Raw genomic sequence first — 24,024 nt, 5'->3', positions numbered from 1 at the left:
GTGTGTACATACATGAAAATTGACCCAATATGACAGGCCGTTTAAAATAAGTTGTATGTTAAAATGGTAAAATAAATCCTCTCTTCTTCAATTATAAAAAGATTACGTAATGTGAGAGGCATGTCACTACAGTGTTCCTGTTGATAAGCGTTATGGCTACTCCAACCACTACTCTTATACCTTCATATCTTCCACACAATATAAATAACATTTGTTTGAGCGCCAGTTGCTTTTTTAAGAAAAACAACAAAATTCGGTAGAGCATACCTCTTATATCAATTATCTCAAGGCGTGAGGTGATAAACTCACATATCTGGCAATATACAGGGATATGGATCAGGACAATATTAAATTACTGTTGCATTTCCACAATTGAGGATTGTACATGGAACTGGAATCACTTATTATAATTAAAATAAAACTGAGTTTATGACTATAATTTACGTCACAATGAACAATCATTGACGTCTTTTAATTTAACAAAAGAAATATATCGTGAGATTTGCGGTACTAAATAAAAGGAAAATTTAATCTTAAAAAAAGCTATTGGCATGAACTTGAAGTGAGATGTGATATCGCCGCTGATTACATTCTTCTTCATGTTATGAATGCATAACATGTCTGATGCTTTAATTACCTGATGTCTGCATTCACCGCTGTTGAACTTGAAATTCTTGGGAAAACCTCTGAGCTGAAGTCGGGAGCCGTCTGCTGTTATCTTCTTATATAACAAGGAGTTGGCCTACATACCATGTACGCGTGTAGGGAGCTCCAATGTAATTACGTCCACTCAATATATAATTAGAAATTTGAAAATATTATTGAAACATCTTGTGAAGTCCATCCTCACAAGAAGATGATGTTTCTTTATCAGCATAGTACCAGTCTCTGCTCGGATACAACCACCACTTGTAGACCTCCTCGATGATTACAAGACCTCTTGAAAACACAACTCTTAGCTCTGACCATCACACTAAGACCACTTCTTCCATTTGATACATCTGACTGTTACCTATGATCTGAACGATATGAACTGAACGATATGATTTGAATACCTCTCACCACCGTCGCCTCGACTTATATCACCTCGCGATGACGACTCATCTCCCTACTCACTGTCCATCCCTTCCACTTCAACATACAGTAGCTGGCGAATACTGACACTTGGCCGCAATCACGTGCCCACGCACTGATGTCATCAGTCAAGTGTTGTCTAAGTGTACCCAAGCGGCTTGAGAATGACTAAGCTGAATGCGTCACCGGAAAATCTACTTGCACAGTTAAACATAGCCTCGATTGCAAAATACTATGCCAGCTCATCCAGCCAGAGTTACAAGCCACAGCATGACAATATGAAACCAACAAATCTCACTTACTACAATACAGAATAATTACAAATAAATTTCACTTAACCTATGATTAAATACAATAATATACGTGATACCTAATTATTACAGTCTAAATGATGAGAAACAGAATATATAAAATCTAATGAATCGGGTTAATGATGATAATAATAATAATAATAATCATAATCATAATAATAATAATAAATACTGAATGGAATCTGTAACCCTGTTCTACGGTTACAGCGTAAACTGAGATTTGTACTATTGTGTATACACTGATGTTCATAGAGTAATCACTATTTTACGTTAAATCTTATAATTATTAAAAACATTTCGAAGTTTTATTCTTCTGGTGATTATGTTGCTTATTACATGATGTCCTTCTGTTGGTAGTATGTGTATCTTGAAGTGGTCTGGACACTGTCTATGAAGAAATAGGTCGTAGTTTAATGTTCGGTTCGATGCATTGTCTATGTACTATGTTCATAGTATATTCTAAATGCTGAGTTAATAGTAATGCGTATTGTAAGTATAAAAATTTTGTTTAGTTTGCGACGTGCACCTTAATATGACGTTATATGCTATGTCAAGTGTCATATGGTTTACATTTCTAATATCTTAAATGATAGCGTGTAGGCTTCTTCCTATATGTTGTAGGCTGTGATATACTGGGTGTTGACACTATGTGGCACTTTGAGGGCACTTGATAACATACCTAACCTAAACAACATGATCTCTCTTATCTCATTTACAGCTGTTTAGGTAAATCCTGGTGTGATAAATGTGGAGAACAAGCATGAAATATACTTCCAAGTAAGGGTTTGGCTTTCAATAGCCACGGTTATGTAAAGAACGCTTCCAGTCACTATGTATTACATTCGGAAGTACAACTCGTAACATCCGCTAGTTATGAGCTGGTGGTTTTGCACGCTTTCTACAGCATGTCTTTATTCGGAAAGAGTGGCTACTACTACACATACACAAACTCTCCAGAAACCAATTGGGAATAGATTTTCACTGTTTGGGCTCTCTAGTCAGGAAGGAAACTATTTTTAAAAGTTTCAAAAAGGCGGGACCTCGAATGCTTTCGATGCATGGCTGACAAGACGGCGGTGAAGGCGACATCATTTGGAATAATGACATGCCGGTAGCAGGGAAGTTGGCGACACAAGACGATAAATTAAATGAAAGCAGTGATTAGATTTACTCAGGTTTACTGTGCAGTAGGCTTGCTGCTCAATTGACAGACTAATGACTGGCCAATTAAGTTCCTTTCTATCAGTATTGCCTAATATGGTAATACGATACGCTTATCCCTTTTCTCTATCGGGTCAGTATGAAGTAAGACGAAATTTCATAGGGAGTTTTTACGATCATATGCTCTTCCTGACATCAACCTAAATCAGAGGAATTAATGAGATGAAACGAATGACATGATATGTAGGCCTAAAAGTTGCGTTCACCCTTTATTGTCTTTTTACATTTAGAAATACTGCTTTCCAATTAAAATAGCCAGTATGGCTCAGATACATTCATAAGTTTGTTAAAGAATAGTGTAGAATGTTTACATTTATAATTTATAGTTCTTTACAGCCTAGAAGCCATGTGTTCACTGCACAAAATTTGAGGTTGAGGGTTCTAATACACGAGTAAATACGGTAATTTGTATTAAATAAGTATACTGCTATGCACTGTGCGGAAGTTCTAAGTACGAACATGATTTGTGTTAGTGCTGATGAACTACTGTATATCACTAGAACCGCCGGAATATATTGTACACCTGGAACCGCCAATGCAGTCTTTTCTTTTTTTCTTCTTCTCTTTGTTTTACGTTTCACTGACACAGATAGGTCTTATGGAGACAATGGGACAGGAAAGGCCTAGGAATTGGAAGGAAGCGGCCGTGGCCTTAATTAAGGTACAGCCCCAGCATTTGCCTGGTGTGAAAATGGAAAACCACGGAAAACCATCTTCAGGGCTGCCGAAAATGGGGTTCAAACCCACTATCTTCCGGGTGCGAGCTCACAGCTGCGCGATCCTAACCGCACGGCCAACTCGCCCGATGCGGTCATTTTGACCGCTATTGAAATTAGCTATTATATTTTCGTTCTCGATATGCATGGTTATTCATTACTATTGTTTTGCCTCTGTTTCTGCATATAGGTTTATGAGTTTCAATAATAATTATCAATAAAAAGACACCACCCATTCGTTACATTATCGTCAGAAACATGCCACTTTGAATATGGGTTAAGTCCTGGATTTTCTTTCAAGGGTGTATGGCAAGCAATCCAAGTGCCATCTTCCCACTCTGCTACACTCCACTTCTTGATGCCATCAGTACCTAATGGCGCATTATCTGGCATGAGAGGCTTTTACCTTGGTTGTTGCGTCCCCTATTATACCATGCGTTACGGGTTACTGTTTCTTCGGCTGTAATGGAATAATTGAATACTCGTCAGTACTCTGCCTATGCAAGGCACCACTATAATTTGAATACGATATAAATCAAGGAATTACACCAAACTTGTTACCCTGATAGTTATAATAATACGAGGAGCGTACTCTATTGTTTTACACTTTATTTTATGTACGTCCGGGTATGGTTCACATTTCACTTTTGAAGGTGGTGACATGTAACTAGTGTCTTGTTCCATCGTTTGGTATCAGAACATGCACAGGGGCCAACGAATGCACTCATCATAGCCATTTCATAACAACACTGTCACCGTAGGAGCGAACAATGTGGAAAGCAACCGTCAGGGACAGCGCTATACAACTTGGTTCCTATGGAAAGAAGGTGTGGTCACTGCAGAAATTCATTGGCACTTGGTGGCAGTCTGCGGAGAACATGCGCCGTCACGGAAAACAGTTTACAACTGGGTGGACGGTTGGAAAACAGGGAACATGAAGAAACCTCTGCGTGGTCACCGTTTTGCGGATTTTACAGAACTGGACACTGCTGTCAAGGCATGGGTACGCAGCTCTCCGAAAGAATGGTTTCAGGAAGTCCTGGAGAGAATGACACATCGATGGCAAAAGTTAATACAGTTACAAGGAGATTATGTTGAGAAGGTAGAAAACATTATAGTGTAAAACAATATAGTACGCCCTTCGCACTAATATCAACTTACCTTCAGCCTGAACAATACAGTTTTCAGCGTGATACGAGTTATCCAAGTTATCACTTAACTGGTAGTAATCTTCGTATGCATTTTGTCTTTTTAGGTCCTTTATATCTGGACCACATTCTACGTCAGACATATCTTCAGGAATGTCATGCAATAGACTCAGCAAATGATGGTTTACGGGACGTGTTTACTGCATTACCGAAGACGCAGTGGAAATAATGCTTGTACAATTTGTAATAGATCCGAGTTCCATTGTTGTGGTTTTGAACATTACTGTTGTTGATAGGATAATAAGTAGATGATTATATCTCAACAAGAAGTATGTGTTATAATACATTTTATTATGATAATTGATATAGTGGTCAAAATGATCGCTCTGGCAGTAGTAGGTATAGCTGTTACTAATGCCCCATCCATTGATGGAAAATTAATTATATTTAGTATGGATTTTTCTGGGCACTAATCAGGTAAAGTCACTGCAGCTCAATATCCTACAATAAAAACTATAGTCAAAATTGAGTTTGGAAAATGTTTAGCGGTCATTTTGACCGTTCTGGCGGTTCTAGTGATATAAGTGCGTGATTAGTGTAATTTTATCTACTACTGTACAAACTCGTAAAATTCTACTGCTGTATTATCTAACAGAGGTATGTACTTATGATTTTTTTTTTTTTTTTTTTAACCACCTTTTTGAAATGAAATCCTGCACATAGCACGGAAAAAATCTGGTCCCTTGGGTTTCTGCTGGGGACAGGTTACTGTAGTAGTTTGTCCCAACACCTAATGTTTGTTAATCCATTCCAGTCTGGGCCTTAATATCCCTAACAAACGTTCTAGACTGGACATTTTTAAGGATTTTTAAAACATTGTATCTCTGTACCTGTAGGAGATATTTGCACGATTCTTTTTCTTTGTTTGTTTGAGCATCCAATTTTGAAAAACGCTGTTTGTATCACGTCTACCATCACCTGAGATTTTAAAATTGTTTTTATATTATACCATGTTTTGCGAATGGAGGAAAGGTCTGACAGATAACTAAGCAAGTAGTTTTCTGAAATACTGTTATATCTACCCTATTTTGCTAGTATAAAATGTGCGTTGCAATTACAAAACAACAATAATGAGTACGATATAAAAATAATTTTTTAATAATAATAAATTACAATAATGAAAATGGGAGCTCTTATGAAATTTTATTTTAATTGATAAATTTTGTCAAAAGTTACTCAAATGTAAAATTATTGTTCCATTTACCACAAAAGACTTCTGAGAAATACAGCTCTTGTAAGGCTGGATGTAAATTGAGGAACTGTACGATCAATGAACTCAAAGTTTAGCTCACAATCAGGAACAGTGTTGATTGACGAGCTACTTACCTTTCACCAGCAATCTCTAAAAGGGGGGAGTGGGGCAGACAGGAATTTTTCACAAAAAGAACAAAACCTGTCACCAGTTTCATTAGGCAGTTCTATGAATTAAGTATTGAAAAGGATCAAACAGACAAGTATCTTATACAAATTGAGTACCATGACATATGTCTGAACAGAATGTGAAAGCATGCAGATATTCAGCTGCATGGATAAAAAGACAAGAAGAGATGGAATTCAAAATATTAAAATCAGAGAAGAGCTAAATATAGAACCGTTAGTACAGAACATACAGAAAGCAAGACTAAGATGGTTCGGACATGTAAAAAGAATGGAAAAGGAGCGGGTAGCAAGAAAGGAATTGGAAAGAGAAGTTACGGTAAAGAGACCAGTTGCAAGATCGAGAAGAAGGTGGATGGATCAGATTTGGAAGGACATTAGAGAAGCTGGATTGGATGTGGCAGAAGTAATGGAGCAGGAAAAGTGGAAGGATAGAAAGGAGTGGAGGAGGCTTGTTAACCACAGCCAAGCGACTGGAGTGGGACATTGATGATGATGATGATGATGATGATGATGATGATGATGATGATGATATGTGCAATATTGTAGTTACAATAATACAGTACTATAATTAAAATGTAACTATTCTGTTTGCACTGTTTAGGTGATGTTAGAAATTGCAGTATTACTGTCTTAACTGTTAATAGACCATGTTATTTCAAAGATAATGTTCTGCTCGACCAGCGAAAACCATTCACCGATTAAAAAATTAAGAAAATTAGTGCTCATTGAATTATACCGAAGGTTGAGTTAGCAGGATTTGACTCTATATGCATTCTTCGCTGTTGATTCAAATCTACCATATTGGCTTGGATATAGGACTGGTTTTTTTTTTTTTTTTTACGTTAACCCCTTCAGTGGCAGGTTCTGGCAGACCTTCTGTGGCAGGGAAGTGAGGTTTTTTCAGAGGAAATTATTTATTTTCAGGAAGCAAGGATTGAGTAACAATTATTAAGGGAACACATTCATATATTATTCAGGGTTAATAAAAATTTACTTTACACTCATTTACACATTTTTTTTACGCTAGGCCTGTGATATGGTTTCATAAAATATTGGTGTTTTGAGAATACTGTCCTGTGAGCAATACACTTTTATTTCAGGCTTTTGTATTTCCAACAACACTAATGCAATAAACTGCCAAATTTCGTAAGAGTTTGTTTCTTTCCAAAACTGTGCCCTTGCATGCAGAGATTCCTTTGTTTACTTTTAGCATAGAGCCTACGAATTTTTTCCCTGTCACTGTCAAATTTACAATTTCATCCATTTAGAAACAGTTCAAAACAGTCAATCGCACTCACCTCTGATAATAATCCAACCCTCACATCAGGATTTCCCATAAATGCAATTATATTAGATCGCACATTATACCCAGGCTTACACTTTTTCCACACGAATGTATATTCAACATCTTCTACCATCACCTTAGCTTCTGGTGTAATATCTTCTTCACTTTCACTATAAATAATAAGAAGGTAATCATCCGAAGAATCATTATCACTACTATCAGAAATACTAATGTCACTTAGAGATTCATCTTTGATGTAATTCCTTATTCTGTCTTCAGACAAACATCTTTTCCGTTTCGCACTCGCCATTTCTGTTTACCTCGTCAGCTGGCCAGAGATTGTATATAATTTCCATTTATTTTGGAAGGACCTCCTGTATTTACAGGCTGCCGCTAAGAACAAGGTAAAACATATCAATTTTATGTACATATGTATTAATAAAAGAAAATTCAAAATTAGCTGTAGAGGTGGTGCCTCATGATCTTGATGGAGGCTCGGAGGACGAGGGTCGCGATTTCTAGGATGAGCTTCATTGGGAGTTGGAAGTGCTTCCATGTGGCGACGAAGTGACGAGGTATGGTACCGCGAGCTCCGACCATTATCCCTATTATTTCAATTTCCTGAAGGTGGTATTTAGATTTGTAGTAAGGGATAGTGGGTTTGTATTTGTTAATCTTTTCTAGAAGATAAGGCATATTTTAGGCCAGAGACATTGTGAATACCGATGGTTAACCTCCCGGCGTCTGTTGAGAATGCTGGAAAACTTTTTCCAAAGAGATTGCAGTACCCGAGAAATTATTTTGCGTTTGTGAAATGAACATTGTAGCTAAATGAGAATTTCTCAGGCGGTGACGTTATGACCAACCGTGCCACTGAAGAGGTTAAAATGTACTAATAGAAACCTTAGTCATCTTGTATACGCAGCCTCACATTTTTAAAGACTCGTTTTTGTGAAGATATATTTGGATCATTCTCCATTTGTAGTGGCTTTGCTTTTCAGCTGAGTTTGAAGCAACGAGTAAACTAAAAAATGTTCAAGCTTTGTATGTTGTTCTAATCATGTACAGATTACGTATGACATTGTTAGAAAGACAAAGAAAGGTTTAAGAATGCAAGCACATCAAGAGAAGCATTCAGAGGATTAAAGGCAGGAAAATTTAACAACATTTATAGGTTTTCTAGATTCATGAAGGAGAAGTGAAACCAGGGTTATCCAGTTAATCAGAAAGTTATTAGAATGAAGGCATTGGAGATTGAAGGTGAAGAGTTTATATATAAAGTACCAGTGAGTTTGCAGCTTAAATGGGTGTTTTTAAACATAACACTAGTCCTTTGAATAATGCTTTGAAATTTATCGCACAATACTGAAGTATAAAGCCATCCTCAAGGTCAAAACTCATACGGATTGCAAATATAATCTTCTGCTAAAGGCAGCAACTGCTAGAGGCTATGCACATGTTAAGTAATTACATACCATAAACTTCATTCTCATTCTGTATTGACATTTATTTATGTACAGTAGAAGTCCGTTATAGCGAGATTTCATAACAGCAAAAAATGTACTCGCTATAGCGGATTGTCATTATATCAGATTTTTGTAAATAAAAAAAAAATTTAAAAAAAGTCTGGAAAACCCCCATATTAAAATCAGCATGAAACGGCAATCAGTTTGTTCAAAACTTGCATTTTCGCGGATAATATCCACACTACTGTTTACTTGTTTGTTATTTTTCGATATCCGATACTACGTGAAAGTGAATGTTTAATTACATTCTGAATAAATTGTAGTACCGTATTTCTCCGAATCCAAGGCGACCCGCACTTTTTCCTTCAAAAAATTTAAATGTCTTAAGAAGTGCTTTGTAAAATCATATGAATGCCTTTCTTGTACAGTACGCATTTTAGACTACAGTAGAACCTCGATTATACGTTCCCGGGAACTACGTTTTCCCGTATTCTCCGTTCAAATTACGTGGTCCCGTGAGCATACTAATTAAATCATGTTGTAAAAATCCCGCATTGTCTGTTCCTCGAAGAAAAGATTTCCCTTATCAACCGTTCAGAAATTTCAGTCCCATCAACACTAAAAACTCGATCATGCGTTTTTCAAGAAACTGTATCTCACGAAAGGACGGCTATGGCATACTAGCGGATCTTGGTGTTAACGTCCAGTCATTGCGGTAATTTGAGGAAGCGGAAAAGCGATCGGCGGTGAACTTGTATAAGGGACCATCTTAGCATCACATTCGGGTGGTATTTTTTAGAGAATCGAAATCATAAAGCAGAGAGTGTCCACAACAATTGGAAGGAGACAGAGCACATTTTGACAGCTCTACTTGAAGACGGAAGGAGTTTCGTCAAATATTTGTTTTTGCAAAGCGTCTACATTACGTCCAGGGTTAGATGTTTTTTTGTTTTCAGAGTGTATCGCCGAACAGGTTTTCGGCACTTCCCTCAGGGCACTGTATAGTCAATGAGCTTTCAGGCAGGAATCTAAACGGCTCCTTCTTAAGTAACACAAATTTAGTATTTTAATATTATCGTATCGATTACATTATCGAGACCAGAACAGATCTTGCACCTTACATACATAAAGCCATGGGAGGTTTGGGGATTGCCTATTACTGTTTTGGTCCTCATGTAAGACTGGGAATTTCACGTTATTGTGTTAAAACGTTAAAACCGCAGTCGTTTTATTTGTGCACGTTACATGTAAAAACCTTTGCATCATTTCGCACTCGTGCAGACTTGGACAGCGAGCGCGTTCTCCAACTGAGCTCAAGTTCGCGAATAACCATAAATTTGGAAGTTTTGATGAAATTTTTTCTCTTTCCAATTTAATCGTGATTAGTAATTGAATATAATGCATTCAAAAACTTGAGAATCGATTCTTACATTCGAAACAACTTTCTCGAGTTCAACATAACCTTTAAAAGTCAATGTAGGCCTAATTTGCGTGGTACAAATTTCCACAAACTGAGTACAAACAGTATACCGGTGACCAAATTACGATGGAAGATTTAAAGTAAAAGGGATTTCGCCATCATGTTGGGCGCTTTTGTATCCAATGTGCTTTATTTTATTAGATTAGAGAATTAAAAAATATTTGTTCAATTGTTTATCTTGATGTTTTTAGGTTTTTCGAACAGTTTGACCGATCAAAGTTGCTGAACTGAAAGAAGTTTTCAGAGGAAACCGAAGTTTCCCCGGTCAGACTGAATGTAAAATTGTGAGACTTTTAAGGCGCGTAGTGGTAATTAATGTTTGAAGCCGGCCCCGTAATCGAACTTGCCTGCTTCTCACCCGGAGGACCCAGGTTCGATTCCCGGCCAGGTCCGGTATTTTTACGTGGATATGAAGGCTGGTTCTAGGTTCACTCATTCTACGATTACCTTTAATTGAGGTGCTATTTAATGGTGAGATGGCGACACTGGTCTAGAGAGCCAGGAATAATGGCTGAGAGGATTCGTCACACTGACCGTGAGTCACGTCGTAATCTGCAGGCGTTTGGACCGAGCAGCGGTCGCTTGGTAGGCGGAAGGCCCATTGGGGCTGTAGTTTGGTTTGGTTTCGGGGTGTTTTTAAGATTTTAAGTATACATATTTATTTTTTGTGATGTTTAGCCAGATTGTCCATGGTTCATTCATTCCCGAATTTTCCGTTTTCCCGTGTTGTACTTTTTTTACGGCGGTCCCTCCAAAAACGGAGAATCGAGGTTCCACTGTATTTTTAGACGCCAAACATTGGCTTTAGTTATGGCGTATTCTTTTGCGGCTGCACAATTATTCTTTATTTTAGCGGGTTTAATGACAATTAACTTAAAATTGGCATCATAATATCAAACAGAACCCATTAAAAATTTGCCGGCAATACCTATTCCACGCGTCTCTACAATGCGACAATCCATCAGAAAAATATTCTTGCTTACTATAAAACTGTTGCTTTCACTCAGCGTCAGATATAACTGGCTGCCGCTACACACACGTCTCACCTGCCGGGTTCAGCCAACTTCAATGACTTCAGCCTAATCGCGGACGTTGTAGGTCAACGAACGAGTTTATTGCGCTGCGGTATGGCAATTCCGCCCTTGCGTTTTAAGTGCACATGTCTCACAATTTCATTTTCAACTTCTTTAAAACGTCCTTGTTGCGAACCACTGAATGCATTTTTTATGCAGTACGCATTTTAAAGCTATCTTTCTCTTCACACGAACTCGAATATTGGCTTTAGTTAGGCCTATGCCGTATTTTCTTGCGGCTGCACAATTATTCTACATTTCCGAGTGTTTAATAACCACTTACTTAAAATTGGCATCATAATATCAATGAGAACCCACTGAAAATTTGCTGCCAATAACTGTTCCACGTATCTTTACAATACGCAAAAATATTCCTACTATCTGGCCTTTCTAAGAATTCGAAGCCTTGCATTTTTTTGATGTCATTCTGCAGATTTGAGAAACGATTGTGTAAAGGCTAATAGAATGTCATTCACTCTTCAATATTTCCAGAGATCCAGTGATGTTACACATAGGCACTGTGACGGTCACCACGGCTAGTGATGTATAATAGACGATTGTTTACTGTCAATAAGTTTTGTGTGCGTGCACGTGAGGGTGAAAAGAAGTAGGGTGGTTACTGCAGTACCGTAGTTGCCAGTGGTGTTCATTACTGTTAGGCCGCGAATGCAAGACGACCCTTGATTTTTCACAGATTCTGAGAAAAAAATTGTCTTGGATTCGGAGAAATACGGCATCACTCCAGAGACTTCTGTGGCAAACATTTCAGTTTTCTTCCTCAAACGGCGTCACCTAACCTAACCGTATATGTATCATGAGAATCATATTTCAAACGCATGTCGATTAGTAATACCTGCCGACTGCTGTTTTCTAAAGAAAATTTGAAATGAAAGAGGATAACACGTTTTCATAATAAATGCGTAAATAACGTGCCCGATAGCAGTTGTTAACTCATTAAAAATAAAGGCTGAAGTAAACGATCTCTTAATTTTAATGTTATATACTGAAATTAAGTAAGAATGTGATACACTTCAAGATAGGACAGAGTACATCACTGATTTCGGAGGATAGTTTATATTTTTTTGTGTCTAGTTAAATTTAGGAAAGGCTATTCTCGTGTAAACTTCAGCGAGGAAGTTATTGTTTCTACTGTGAAATATGTTTTTCATGAAAATGAGCAAGTAGGCCTACTTACATGACAGGTATTTCATTAATCTGAACTTACAGGCTCGATTCCCTGTAGATGAGAAAATTCGTTGTCTCTTGCATCACTAGAATCCTCTCCTAAATTATAAGTTTGTCACACTTCTCACACGTGGTCTCTTTTTACTGGATAGTAACACGACCGGTGGTGGATAATTCTTTTTGTGCAATGTAGACACTTGATTTAGACAGACTGGCGAAATCTGATGTTAGTTTTGCGATACAGTAAAACCTCATTTATTCAAAGTGTTGGTAATACAGAAATCGGGCATCCAATTACATGATTTTGAATTAACAGTCTTCTTGTAATTCAGAAATGCCAACCCTCGCCAGTTTTTACGGATAATAACTTCAAAAAATCTAATACCCGTAAGGCCAAGCCAGACATCGTCCGACCACAATTAGTTTTTAATTCTCAAATCTAATAAAATAAAGCACATTAGATACCAAAGCACCCAACATGATTGCGATATCCCTTTTTTTTTTTTAATCTTCTGTTATAATTCGGTCACCGGTATACTGTTCGTAGTCAGTTCATGGAATCTTGTACCGCGTAAATTAGGCCTACATCTACTTTTAAAGGTTATGTTGAACTCCAGAATATGGTTTCGAATGTAAGTATCGATCCTCAAGTTCTCAAATGCATTATATTCAATTGTGCCCGTCACTAATCAGAATCAAATTGGAAAGAGAAAAAAATATTAACACTTCCGAAATTATGGGTATTCGCGGCCTTGACTCAGCTGGAAAGCGCGTTCCCTGCACTGCAAAATGATACAAAGTTTTTAAATGTAATGTGCGCAAAAAAAAAACCCTGCAGTTTTTATAACATTTTAACATTTGTTATTTCTACGTGATATTGCGGCGTTCCTTAAAACCCTGAATACAAAAGCATTACGATTTCACTCGATTTTCAACTATGAAACGCTATAGACACACCGAAGTGAGTGAAAGTGTGGAAAGCTACCCCTGCACGTTCCGGAAGAATTGTTCTATCATTACGCGGAGAAATTTTGAATTTAAAATACGGTACTATTTTTTTTTAATGTAAAGTCAGTATAGAATTAAAAGTCTGAATTGTTTTCTGTTTAAATATGACATATGGGGACAGTTTTCTTCCATCTACGGTTGCACAAAGCATATCTGTACACTCAGCATTGAAAACTAGGTAAGCCAGGAGCGTCAACCTTGATGCAAATAAAATCCGCACCCCAATTTCGTGCCTCAAAATTTTTTTAAAAATATACGGGAATTATTCGTGCAAATACAGTATGTAACTTTTTTTAAGGTTACAATAAATAGTATTGAATAGGTGGAAACCTTTAGCTTTTGTTTTACATTATATTCTAGAACAAAGCATAGAATGGCAGAGCTATATCTCGCCTTTGTATATTTTGAAAAGGCATTTGACTCAGTATACACAGAAATTTACCTATAGACTTTACTAGACAGGAATATGTTTGGAAGTACAGTAGAAGTCCGCTATAGCGAGTACGGCATATAACGAGAACCCCGTTATAACGGCTATTTATTGCTGTCCCTTCGAAATTCCTATATTAAACTGTGTATTGTCCTTCAGTTACAGCAACAGATCTATCACTGACGCATCCGTTATTACAAATGATTAAGCGTGTACGATTTTTTCCGTTGCCAGTATTTATGCACCCCAACGATTATGCTGCATGCGATCGATTACTTTCGGTATCGTTCCCTCGCTATTTCCACTGGCGAGTTCTCTCGTCGACATTCAAAGGCGATGTCGGAGTCGATTAGTAATACCCGTCGACTGCTGTTCTGTTACGAAAAAACAAAATGAAAGAGCACGTATTTCATAATAAATGTGTAAATAACGTGTTCGATAACAGTTGTTAACTCGTTAATTATAAAGGCTGACTAAACGATCGCTTAATTTTAATGCAAAATAATGCAATTAAGTAAGAATGGGATACACCTTGAGATATGACAGAGTGCATAATTGATTTCAGAGGTTAGTTTATATTTTCTCGCGTCTGGTTGAATTACGGAAAGGCTATTATCGTGTAAATACTGGCGCTTGAAGCGTGTTTACATCATACGTATAGTGCGATCAAGTTAGGATAGATGATGCTGTTTGAATAAGAAAACTGGAACGTTTGCCACAAAATGCGATGGATCATCTTCGGCACGGTATAGTTTTCTCACTATGTACTTTCGCGAGCTCTCTCGTGGTCATTCGAAGGCGATGTTGGAGTCGATTAGTAATACCCATCAACTGCTGTTCTCTAAAGAAAATTCGAAATGAAAGAGGATAACACGTTTTCGTAATAAATGCGTAAATAACGTGGCCGATAGCAGTTGTCAACTCATTAAAAATACTGAAGTAAATAATTGCTTAATTTTAATGTTATATACTGAAATTAAGTAAGAATGTGATGCACCTCAAGATGTGGCAGAGGGTACATCACTGATTTCAGAGGATTTTTCATATTTTCTTGCGTCTAGGTAAATTTTGGAAAGGCTGTTCACATGTAAATTTTTGGCGAGAAACGTATCATTTCTCTACATGCGTATCAAATTTTTTCAGGATACATACACGGTTAAGTTACGTGACGCCTTTTAAAGAAGAAAACTAAAATGTTGTCTTGCATTCGCGGCCAAACAGTAACGAATACCACTGGCAACTACCGCGGTAACCACGCTGCTTCTTTTCACCCCCGCACGCGCGCACACAAAACTTGTTGACAATAAACGACAGTCTCTCTATTATACATCGCTAGCCGCGACAACCGGTTGTAGAGTGCCTGTGTGTAACGTCATTGGATCTCGGGAAATAGTGAAGAGAGAATGACATTCTATTAGCCTCTACAAAAACATTGCTCAAATCTGCAGAATGGCATTAAAACATGCGAGCCTTCGAATTCTTAGAAAGGTACAGCTACTCAGTCAGAGTTATAACGCGTCTACTGTACTCGACGCTTAGTAAAATTAAGTTTTATAGACAGCAGGAACATTTTCTTGATGGATAGTCGTATTGTAAAGATACGTGGAACAGGTATTGCCGGCAAATTATCAACGGGTTCTCGTCGATATTATGATGCTAATATTAAGTAAACGGTTATTAAACACTCGGAAATGTAGAACAATTTACAGCCGCAAGAAAATACGATATGGCCTAACGAAAGCCAATATTTGACGTTAGCATGTAGACAAAGATAGCTAAAAAGAATGCGTACTGTACAAAAAATGCATTCAGTGGTCCGCAACAAGGATGCTTTAAAGAAGTTGAAGATGAAATTATGAGGCATGTGCACAAAAATCTGAAGGGCAGAATGGCCATACCGTGGCGCAATAAACTCGGTCGTTGACCTTCAACGTCCGCGATTAGGCCTAAGCCTATACATCACCTGCCGCTGAAGTTGGCCGAACCCGGCAAGTGAGACGTGCGTATAGTGGTAGTCGGTTATATGTTAAGCTGAGTAAAAGTAACAATTTTATAGGCGGCAAGAATATTTTCCTGATGGATCGTCGTATTGTAGAGACGCATGGAATAGGTATTGCCGGCAAATTTTCAACGGGTTCTCTTTGGTATTATGATGCCAATTTTAAGTTAGTTGTCATTAAACCCACGGAAATAAAGAATAATTGTACAGCTGCAAAAACAAACAAAAAACGGCATAACGAAACCAATGTTCGGCATCTAAAAATGCGTATTGTTCAACAAAGGGGATTCATATGATTTTACAAAGCACTTTTTGAGCCTGATTAAAATTTTTTGAAAGAAAAAGTGGGGTTCGTCTTGGATTTGGAGAAATACAGTACTATATTTTTTTCAGAATGAAATAAACACACGCTTCCACGAAAAATAACAAACAAGTAATCCATAGTGTGGATATCATCCGCAGAAACGCAAGTTTTGAACAAACTGATTGCCGTTTCATACAGATTTGAATGTGTATGGGAGTTTTTCCGAATTAGATACAAAATTTGGGTATAATGACAATCTGCTATAGCGAGTAAATTTTTCGCTTTTATGAATTCTCGCTATAACGGACTTCTACTGTAGTTATATTTATACCATGAATTTCATGTCATTATAGTCTGCTGTACTGTTATCCCTCACCTAAATGTCATAAGAAACTCCATATATAATCTGTATTGACACAGTATTCAGGAGAATAGGAGAAGAATTATCCACCTTTCAATACAAAATTAAATGGAATAACTAAAAATCATGTCACTGTTTTCCGGGCTTGTAGACCGTGATCCAGGAGCAAGTGATTGTCTTGGCATTTCACCGAAGACTGCGTTTGGTATTGTAAAGCTTCGCTGCTGTCGAAGTCAGTTAGAACACTTGATGATGCCAAACACAGTCTTCGGTGAAATGTCGGGACAATCACTTGCTCCGGGACCACGGCCTACAAGCCCAGAAAACACTGACATGATTTGTAGCATCGGCCGTGACAGCCTCAATTGCTGTAAGAATAACTAAAAATTACACCATTTCATATATATGGGACTGGTTTTTAGTTAAAAGCTGGACAAGCTAATGAGACAAAAACACAAGAAAAAATCAACCTCGGGGAATTATCATGAAGAATTTAATAATGGGAAGGAATATACCTGACAACCACGAAAATAGAGAGGCTTGCTTTACTTTTTCTGACGTCTTCCTCCTCATAGCGTGGAGTGACAATTTTTCCTCATTAAGACTCTTCACTTTCGGTACATGTCATGATTTCCTGTAGATGAATATCACCCTGTGTTGTCTTCATCATCATTTCATCCTCATCACGACGCGCAGGTCGCCTAAGAGCGTCAAATAGAAAGACCTGCACCTGGCGAGCCGAACCCTTCCTGGGATATCCCGGCACTAAAAGCCATACGACATTTCATTTCACTGAACACACATTCATCTTTGAGAAATTCCTCTTCAGAATCACTGTTCATGAGAAAATTTCCAATTTCTTCGTCAGTAAGAGACGAGTGCTTACTTCCACGCTTCATCTTGGAACCAGAACAACAGGAAGATTCTACACTCCAAAGTTAATATTTAATGATTCTACTTGTAACTGCGGCAACAAAAACAACAAAAAGTAACATATCTGAACCCTTGAAACACTTTGACCATTCAGCGGGAATTCAAGTCCTGAATTTCCCATAAATATACGTGTTCGGCAAAATATGCATTGGATTAAAACATACATGTATGTGTTTGTTCTGTTGAGTACGGGATTTAAAAACTTACATCAACAGATTTGCCACTGACTGTGTTAAACACAGTATACTGTTTTGTGTCATCCTCTTCCAAATATTCCCCCATGCCATATACTGTACTGTATATATACAAATAATACCTGGCATCGAATAACCCCTGGACCCTAATTTTAGGAGAGGAAATTTTGAAAATAATGTTTCTTGTGTTAAATATTTATATTGAAAGCAGTACATTGATCTCCCCAGAAATTTTCATCAGTCGGATGGCAGGAATGAGTAGCTGGACGGAGAATTCTACGTAAAAAATGAATATGATAAAATCTCAATTTATCCCCCTCATGGCATTGACAGTGATATAAGGCAGGTAAACATTAACTGCAAAACTGAAATATTTTAGTGCTATTATCACGAACAAGACATAAGAGTATTTTGAATTAGTGTTCTACTCTACTGCTTGCTCGTAATCGTGTAACTCCAGGGCCTACCACTCGGTTGCTGTGGAGTGCCGTACGTGTTTGTAACGTCATGTGGAATCGAGTGATTATATATAATTCCACGCTAATCCATACACCGCTCAAGCACGACACTACGCAGTAGTCAAGCTAAACGTTTTAAACTCCCATGTGATTGATGCAATTTTGCCGACAATAACAAAGTTTATTAAATAAATAGTTTTGACTGTTTTACAGTATTTACGTTTTAATTTGGAGCACCCAATGAGTCAAATATGTATTAATATTATGTAACTAGCAGCTGTCTAGATTGTTAGCCGGGCGGTCTGTAAAAACGGCAGGTGAAACTAGGGAGAATACTTCAGTAAATACTACAGTACAATCAATTATAAACGTATGAAGCAGTTTGTCGTATCGTAAACTTGGCTCGAATGATCAGCACAGGGGCCTTTGTTTCACAGGGTCCCGGGTTTGATATCTGGCCTGGTCTGAAATGTTCATGCTTAATTCCTCTGACTTGGGGACTGGGGGTTTGTGTTTGTCCCAGTACTCTCCTCTTCATACACACACCACACAACTGACTACCATAGAAACATGGAAAGGTGAATTCAGCCCTTCACATAGGTTTGGTGTAGGAAGGGACATCCAGCTCTAAAGCGGCCAAACCCACCTGTTTACCTCAATTCACACTGCGACCCTGCAGGGGTGTGGGAAAAAGGTAGACGAAAAATAATTCCTAGTGTAAGATTCATTAGTAGCCCATACTCCAGCAGCATTTCAAAGTATACTGGTGTCCAGTTTGCATTACCAACTTGCAAGAGTCCGTATAAAAAATTTTGGCATAAACCCATAACAAACGTGGAAATTCACTACATTTACTTTATAATTGGCTGGGAGATGTTGAAAAATCTTTTTCGTACAGAAACCAAAGTTATTTTGTTCAGAAACACGTGAGATATCAATGGCTAGCCTTATACCCCGTAATTTAGATTCCAACTGACACATGTGGTTGCACATCCAGACTGTTTTTCAGTCACACATTCGCATATCCTATTTTGGGAACTTCAGTTTTAAACCACGAAATGCCTGGCAGTTACCGTTTCTCCTTTCAAAACAAGCTTTTTTTTTTTCCTCCAGTCACGTACTGTATCGCAACTGTTGCCTCATCGTACTTTCTTCTAACAGTGCAGCGACCAAATTGTTTGCCTCTTCAATAATGTTACAGTCTTCTTTAGACACGAACGAACTATAATGAAAACTCCCACAATCCATCCTAAGCACTTACTACTACTAAAACTGATGCTGCCCAAATGACACGGCTTACTTCTTGGTTATGGTGAGGAACAGGGTTGCAGATTTCGGTTTGTACCAAATGGATACAGAAATTCGCTATGACTTTTATCTATGCTTGATTTTGTTATTTAGCTGTTGTTTCTTAAGCGCATTTTATTTTTATCACATTCTTTCACAAGCGCATTTAACTTTTACCATTTTTTCATGGGTTGTTATTGACAGCTGCCTCTGTGGAGCCGTGGTAGAGTGTCGGCCTCCGGATCCCAAGATAGCGGGTTCAAACCCGGCAGAGGTAGTCGGATTTTTGAAGGGCGGAAAAAAGTCCATTCGACACTCCATGTCGTACGATGTCGGCATGTAAAAGATCTCTGGTGATACATTTGGTATTTACCCGACAAAATTAATTAAATCTCAGCCATAGACGCCCAAGAGAGATCCGGTTTACTCTAGGTCCGCTAGATGGCAGACAGAGTAAACCGGAACGTCGAAATTGACGAGCAGACAGCCAGATGGCGTCAAATCGAAATGTCTGCAAACGGTAGCTGAGGCCATACGATTATTATTATTATTGACAGCACAGTAGTAGCCAGCCAGCATTGTCTGGGCAGATTTATTAAATGCAGTTAACTGCATGTCCTCCTTCCCTGACTCCATAAAAATTATCTGTTAATTTTCTCACCCAATATGTCTTGAATTTCAATACTGAGGTTGTGTATGTGCAGTAGTTTACCGTTGCTGTAAAAACCTGTACCCTTGATTCCATAAAAATAATTTTCAGCTTAGTTTCTTCCCCTTTCATCTTGAAATAAAATACTGAGTTGCACCAATATATGTGCCGCCATTTTCCTGTGATGCTGTTCGGCAGAGCTTGTTGTCATGAGAGAAATGCTGTTTTCATCATGTGGACTGATCTGTAGTTGACCAGCATATGTATTCGAATGGCACTTCCATTTGCTACAGGATCTAGGATCGTATTCCTGAGTTTCTGAACACTTACCCGTATGTTCCTATTTCAAAAGTGTTTAGAAACTGGCACGCCCACTCAAGCCAATTTCAAGAATAAGGTTCCTGATGAACACAGGCATTAGTTTGAAGAGTAGTTGACTGATAGCTTACTAGGAGCAATGTAGTTCATTTTCATTGGTTGTAGTGTTTCTTGTAGTGACTGTTTATGATGGGATTACTGATCACCTACTTGACAGATTGGCACTTCATGTTATCATATAGCTCCTTTGACCTATGATACATTTATTTGAAGTTCTGTAAGCCATTGTAAGTTTTCATGAAAAATATGTTTGAAGATTATTCCAGAGTATGATAAACATACTCGTGCATCACTCTTATGAATCATGTCCCAGTAAATTTGATGCAGGGAAAATGTGAATATCCCAGGGGAAATACAGGGAAAACAGATCTAGGTTACTAACGGGCAGCCTGGTTTCCTGTGTAGTCGATTGTACTCTTTTCTTCAGATTCTGTGTCCTTTCTTCGTGTTTTACAGGGCTTATATCAAACAAATGTCTATCCACAGCTGGTGATAGACTTTTTTATAAATTATTTGTGAATGTGTCATTGTAATAATTGTTTTCGAATTGGAGTATTTTGTTTTTTAGGTTTACCCTTTGTTCTGCTCTTTCCTTAATTTTACTTAGTCCTGAAACATATTTTGTGAACTTGCAATTAATAACAATTGCTTGCCTGTTCTCTCACATTGTTGTTATACTTGCAGTGCCATCTTCGTACAACATATTTTCACACAGATCACATTTGTTAAGTGAATGTACTTGTTATTGAAAGTGCACTTAGTACAACATCTTGAAAGAATTTGAGTCTATGAATTTGTTTCAAGGTCGTTTACATTTGTAATACAGTAAAAGTATATATTATCATTATTTTAAGTCTCATTATTTATTGTTTTATGCATTTGGTACTTATTTTTATATTTTCAGTGTCATCACATGATTTGAAAAAATTAAAAACAACTGTTGAGAACATGTTCCTAGAAAAAACGAAGCAAGAGAAAGGCGATAAAGTAAAAAAGAACAAGGGGAAAGGGAAAGCTAAACTGAAAGTAGAAGGAGAAAATGTAAGTATTGAACATTCTACGGTATGCTTCAGTGCCACTTTAAACAGGTTAAATTGTTGAATTTGAATGTTTGTGTATGTTAACTTGAAAGATTTTGTATGAGAGTAGTGTAGTCCACAAGCTTGTGAATTCATAGAACTGAAATCTTGTTTTATACTAAATCCAGTACAAGGTGTTCAAATAAAAGAGTTTTATAGTACAGTACTTACACAAAAAAAAAAATTAAACAGAACGTAAATTATAAATTTGCTTAGCTATAATTACTTTTTTGTCATATACCAGTCCGAAAGCTAGTTTGATGAGGCCTTCCATGTCATTCTTTTATTATTTTTAACTAGTTCGTAAGCTTGTCTTAGACAGTCAAACATGTTATGAAAAGAACATGTTTTTTTTGCTTTACGTCGCACCGACACAGATAGGTCTTATGGCGACGATGGGATAGGAAAGGCCTAGGAGTTGGAAGGAAGCGGCCGTGGCCTTAATTAAGGTACAGCCCCAGCATTTGCCTGGTGTGAAAATGGGAAACCACGGAAAACCATTTTCAGGGCTGCCGATAGTGGGATTCGAACCTACTATCTCCCGGATGCAAGCTCACAGCCGCGCGCCTCTACACGCACGGCCAACTCGCCCGGTAAAGAACATGTTAATATCAAATTAGCCTAAGAATATAGTTCAGTTTTATGCTAGTAGATATTAATGTTGCTGCGTGCAAGAAAATGGCAGTTTCACCCCTCCGAATGAGAGGCATTTTGTCTAGGAAGAACCAAGCATTAAATTTTCATTCTACTGTCAATCACTACTGATCTGCATTTAGGGTAATCACCCAGGTGGCAGATTCCCAGTCTTTTGTTTTCCTACCCTTTTCTTAAATGATTGCGAAGAAATTGGAAATTTATTGAACTTCCCCCTTGGAAAGTTATTTCAATCCCTAATTCCTCTTCCTATAAATGAATATTAGCCCAAATTTGTCCTCTTGAATTCCAACTTTATCTTCATATTGTGATCTTTCCTACTTTTAAAGACACCACTCAACCTTATTTGTCTACTAATGTCATTCCACGCCATCTCTCCACTGACAGCTGGACACAACTTGGCAAACGAAATGGAATTCAATGGGGAGCTATCAGTAATAATGGGGGTTATGGAAGAAAGAAAGTAGAAGTGGCTGAGTCAGCAAGGAGGATGCGCCTGGATGTGTTAGGAGTTAATGATATTCAGGTAAGGGGTGATAACGAGGAAGAGATACGAGATTATAAAGTGTACTTGGCAGGTGTTAAAATGAGAAGGGCAGAGTGTGGGGTAGGGCTGTTCATCAGGATTACTATTGCACCCAACAATAGTTTCTGTCAGGCACGTAAATGAGCGAATAATATGGGTAGATGGCAGTTGGAGGAATTAGAACGAGAATTGTCTCAGCTTATTCACCATGTGTTTGTCCAGATGAAGTTGACAAGTTTTATGGAGCATTGAATGACATTGTAATCAGGGTCAGCAGCAAGAATAGGATAGTGCTAATGGGTGATTTCAATGCAAGAGTTGGAAATAGAACTGAAGGATACGAAAGGGCGATTGGTAATGTGGGAAAGATATGAAAGCTAATAGGAATGAGAAGTGTTTGCTGGACTTCTGTGGTAGTATGCGTTTAGCAGTTACGAATACATTCTTCAAGCATAAGGCTATTCACAGCTACACACGGGAGGGTAGGGATACCAGATCCATAATAGACTATATATTAACCGACTTTGAATTCAGGAAATTGTTAGGAATATACAGGTTTTCTGGGGATTTTTCAATGATACAGACCACTGTCTGATCTGTAGTGAACTAAGTATCTCTAGGCCTAGGGTAGAGAAAGTGAAATCTGTCTGCAAATGAATAAGGGTAGAAAATCTCCAGTACAAGGAAATTATACAGAAGTACATGGATATGATTAGTGAGAAGTTTTGAACAGTGGACAGTAAGCAGGTTCAAGATATAGAAAGACAGTGGGTGGCATACAGGGATGCTGTAGCAGAAACAGCAAGGGAATGCCTAGGAACAATTGTGTGTAAAGATGGGAAAAGCAAACATCTTGTAAACGTAAAAAGAAGGCTTATCAGAAATGGCAGGGAATTGTACGTAGATGAAAGAAAGAGAGCGAAACAAATGCCGTATTTACTCGTGTATTAGACCCCCTCGCATATTAGGCCCCCCCTGGCTTTTCGAGACGAAGAAAATGAAAAAAATAAATCTTGCCATTAAGACCCCCCAACGTAATTCGTCAGAGAACGATGACGATTTTGCTTCGAAGCGGGTACAAGTCTTATTGCAGCTCTGATGACGTCACACAAATTTGTGAATAGTTTCGTCCGTACGACCTACGCAATGAAAAACGCATCGAATCCATGCGGTACATCTGTGTTTCGTAGTTAAGAAATGTCCGCCTCTGTAGCGTACGTCTACTGCAGCTCTGATGACGTCGCACAAATAGATGAATAGGCCTAGCTTCGTGTCCAACCCGCATTGCTAGCATGCATCAGTCATGCTATATATCTTTGTTTTGTAGTTAATAATGTCCGCCAGCATAATGGCTAGCACAATTAG

The 24,024-nt window shown here is 38.0% G+C and overlaps 1 protein-coding gene across 1 annotated transcript in view; it reads left to right on the top strand.

The window, feature by feature from the left end:
• The window catches only part of eIF3j (eukaryotic translation initiation factor 3 subunit j), a 100,559-nt gene that overhangs the window by 52,965 nt on the left and 23,570 nt on the right, over positions 1–24,024 (top strand). Inside the window, exon 6 of the mRNA XM_067146490.2 lies at positions 21,305–21,441. Coding sequence (XP_067002591.1) covers positions 21,305–21,441 — 137 coding nt within the window. The remainder of the gene's footprint in view (positions 1–21,304; positions 21,442–24,024) is intronic.

The sequence above is a fragment of the Anabrus simplex genome, chromosome 4, assembly GCF_040414725.1.
Source record: "Anabrus simplex isolate iqAnaSimp1 chromosome 4, ASM4041472v1, whole genome shotgun sequence".
In the NCBI taxonomy this organism is placed as follows: Eukaryota; Metazoa; Arthropoda; class Insecta; order Orthoptera; family Tettigoniidae; genus Anabrus; species Anabrus simplex.
Note: the sequence above shows the minus strand (reverse complement) of the source record. Positions and strands in the feature narration are given on the sequence as shown.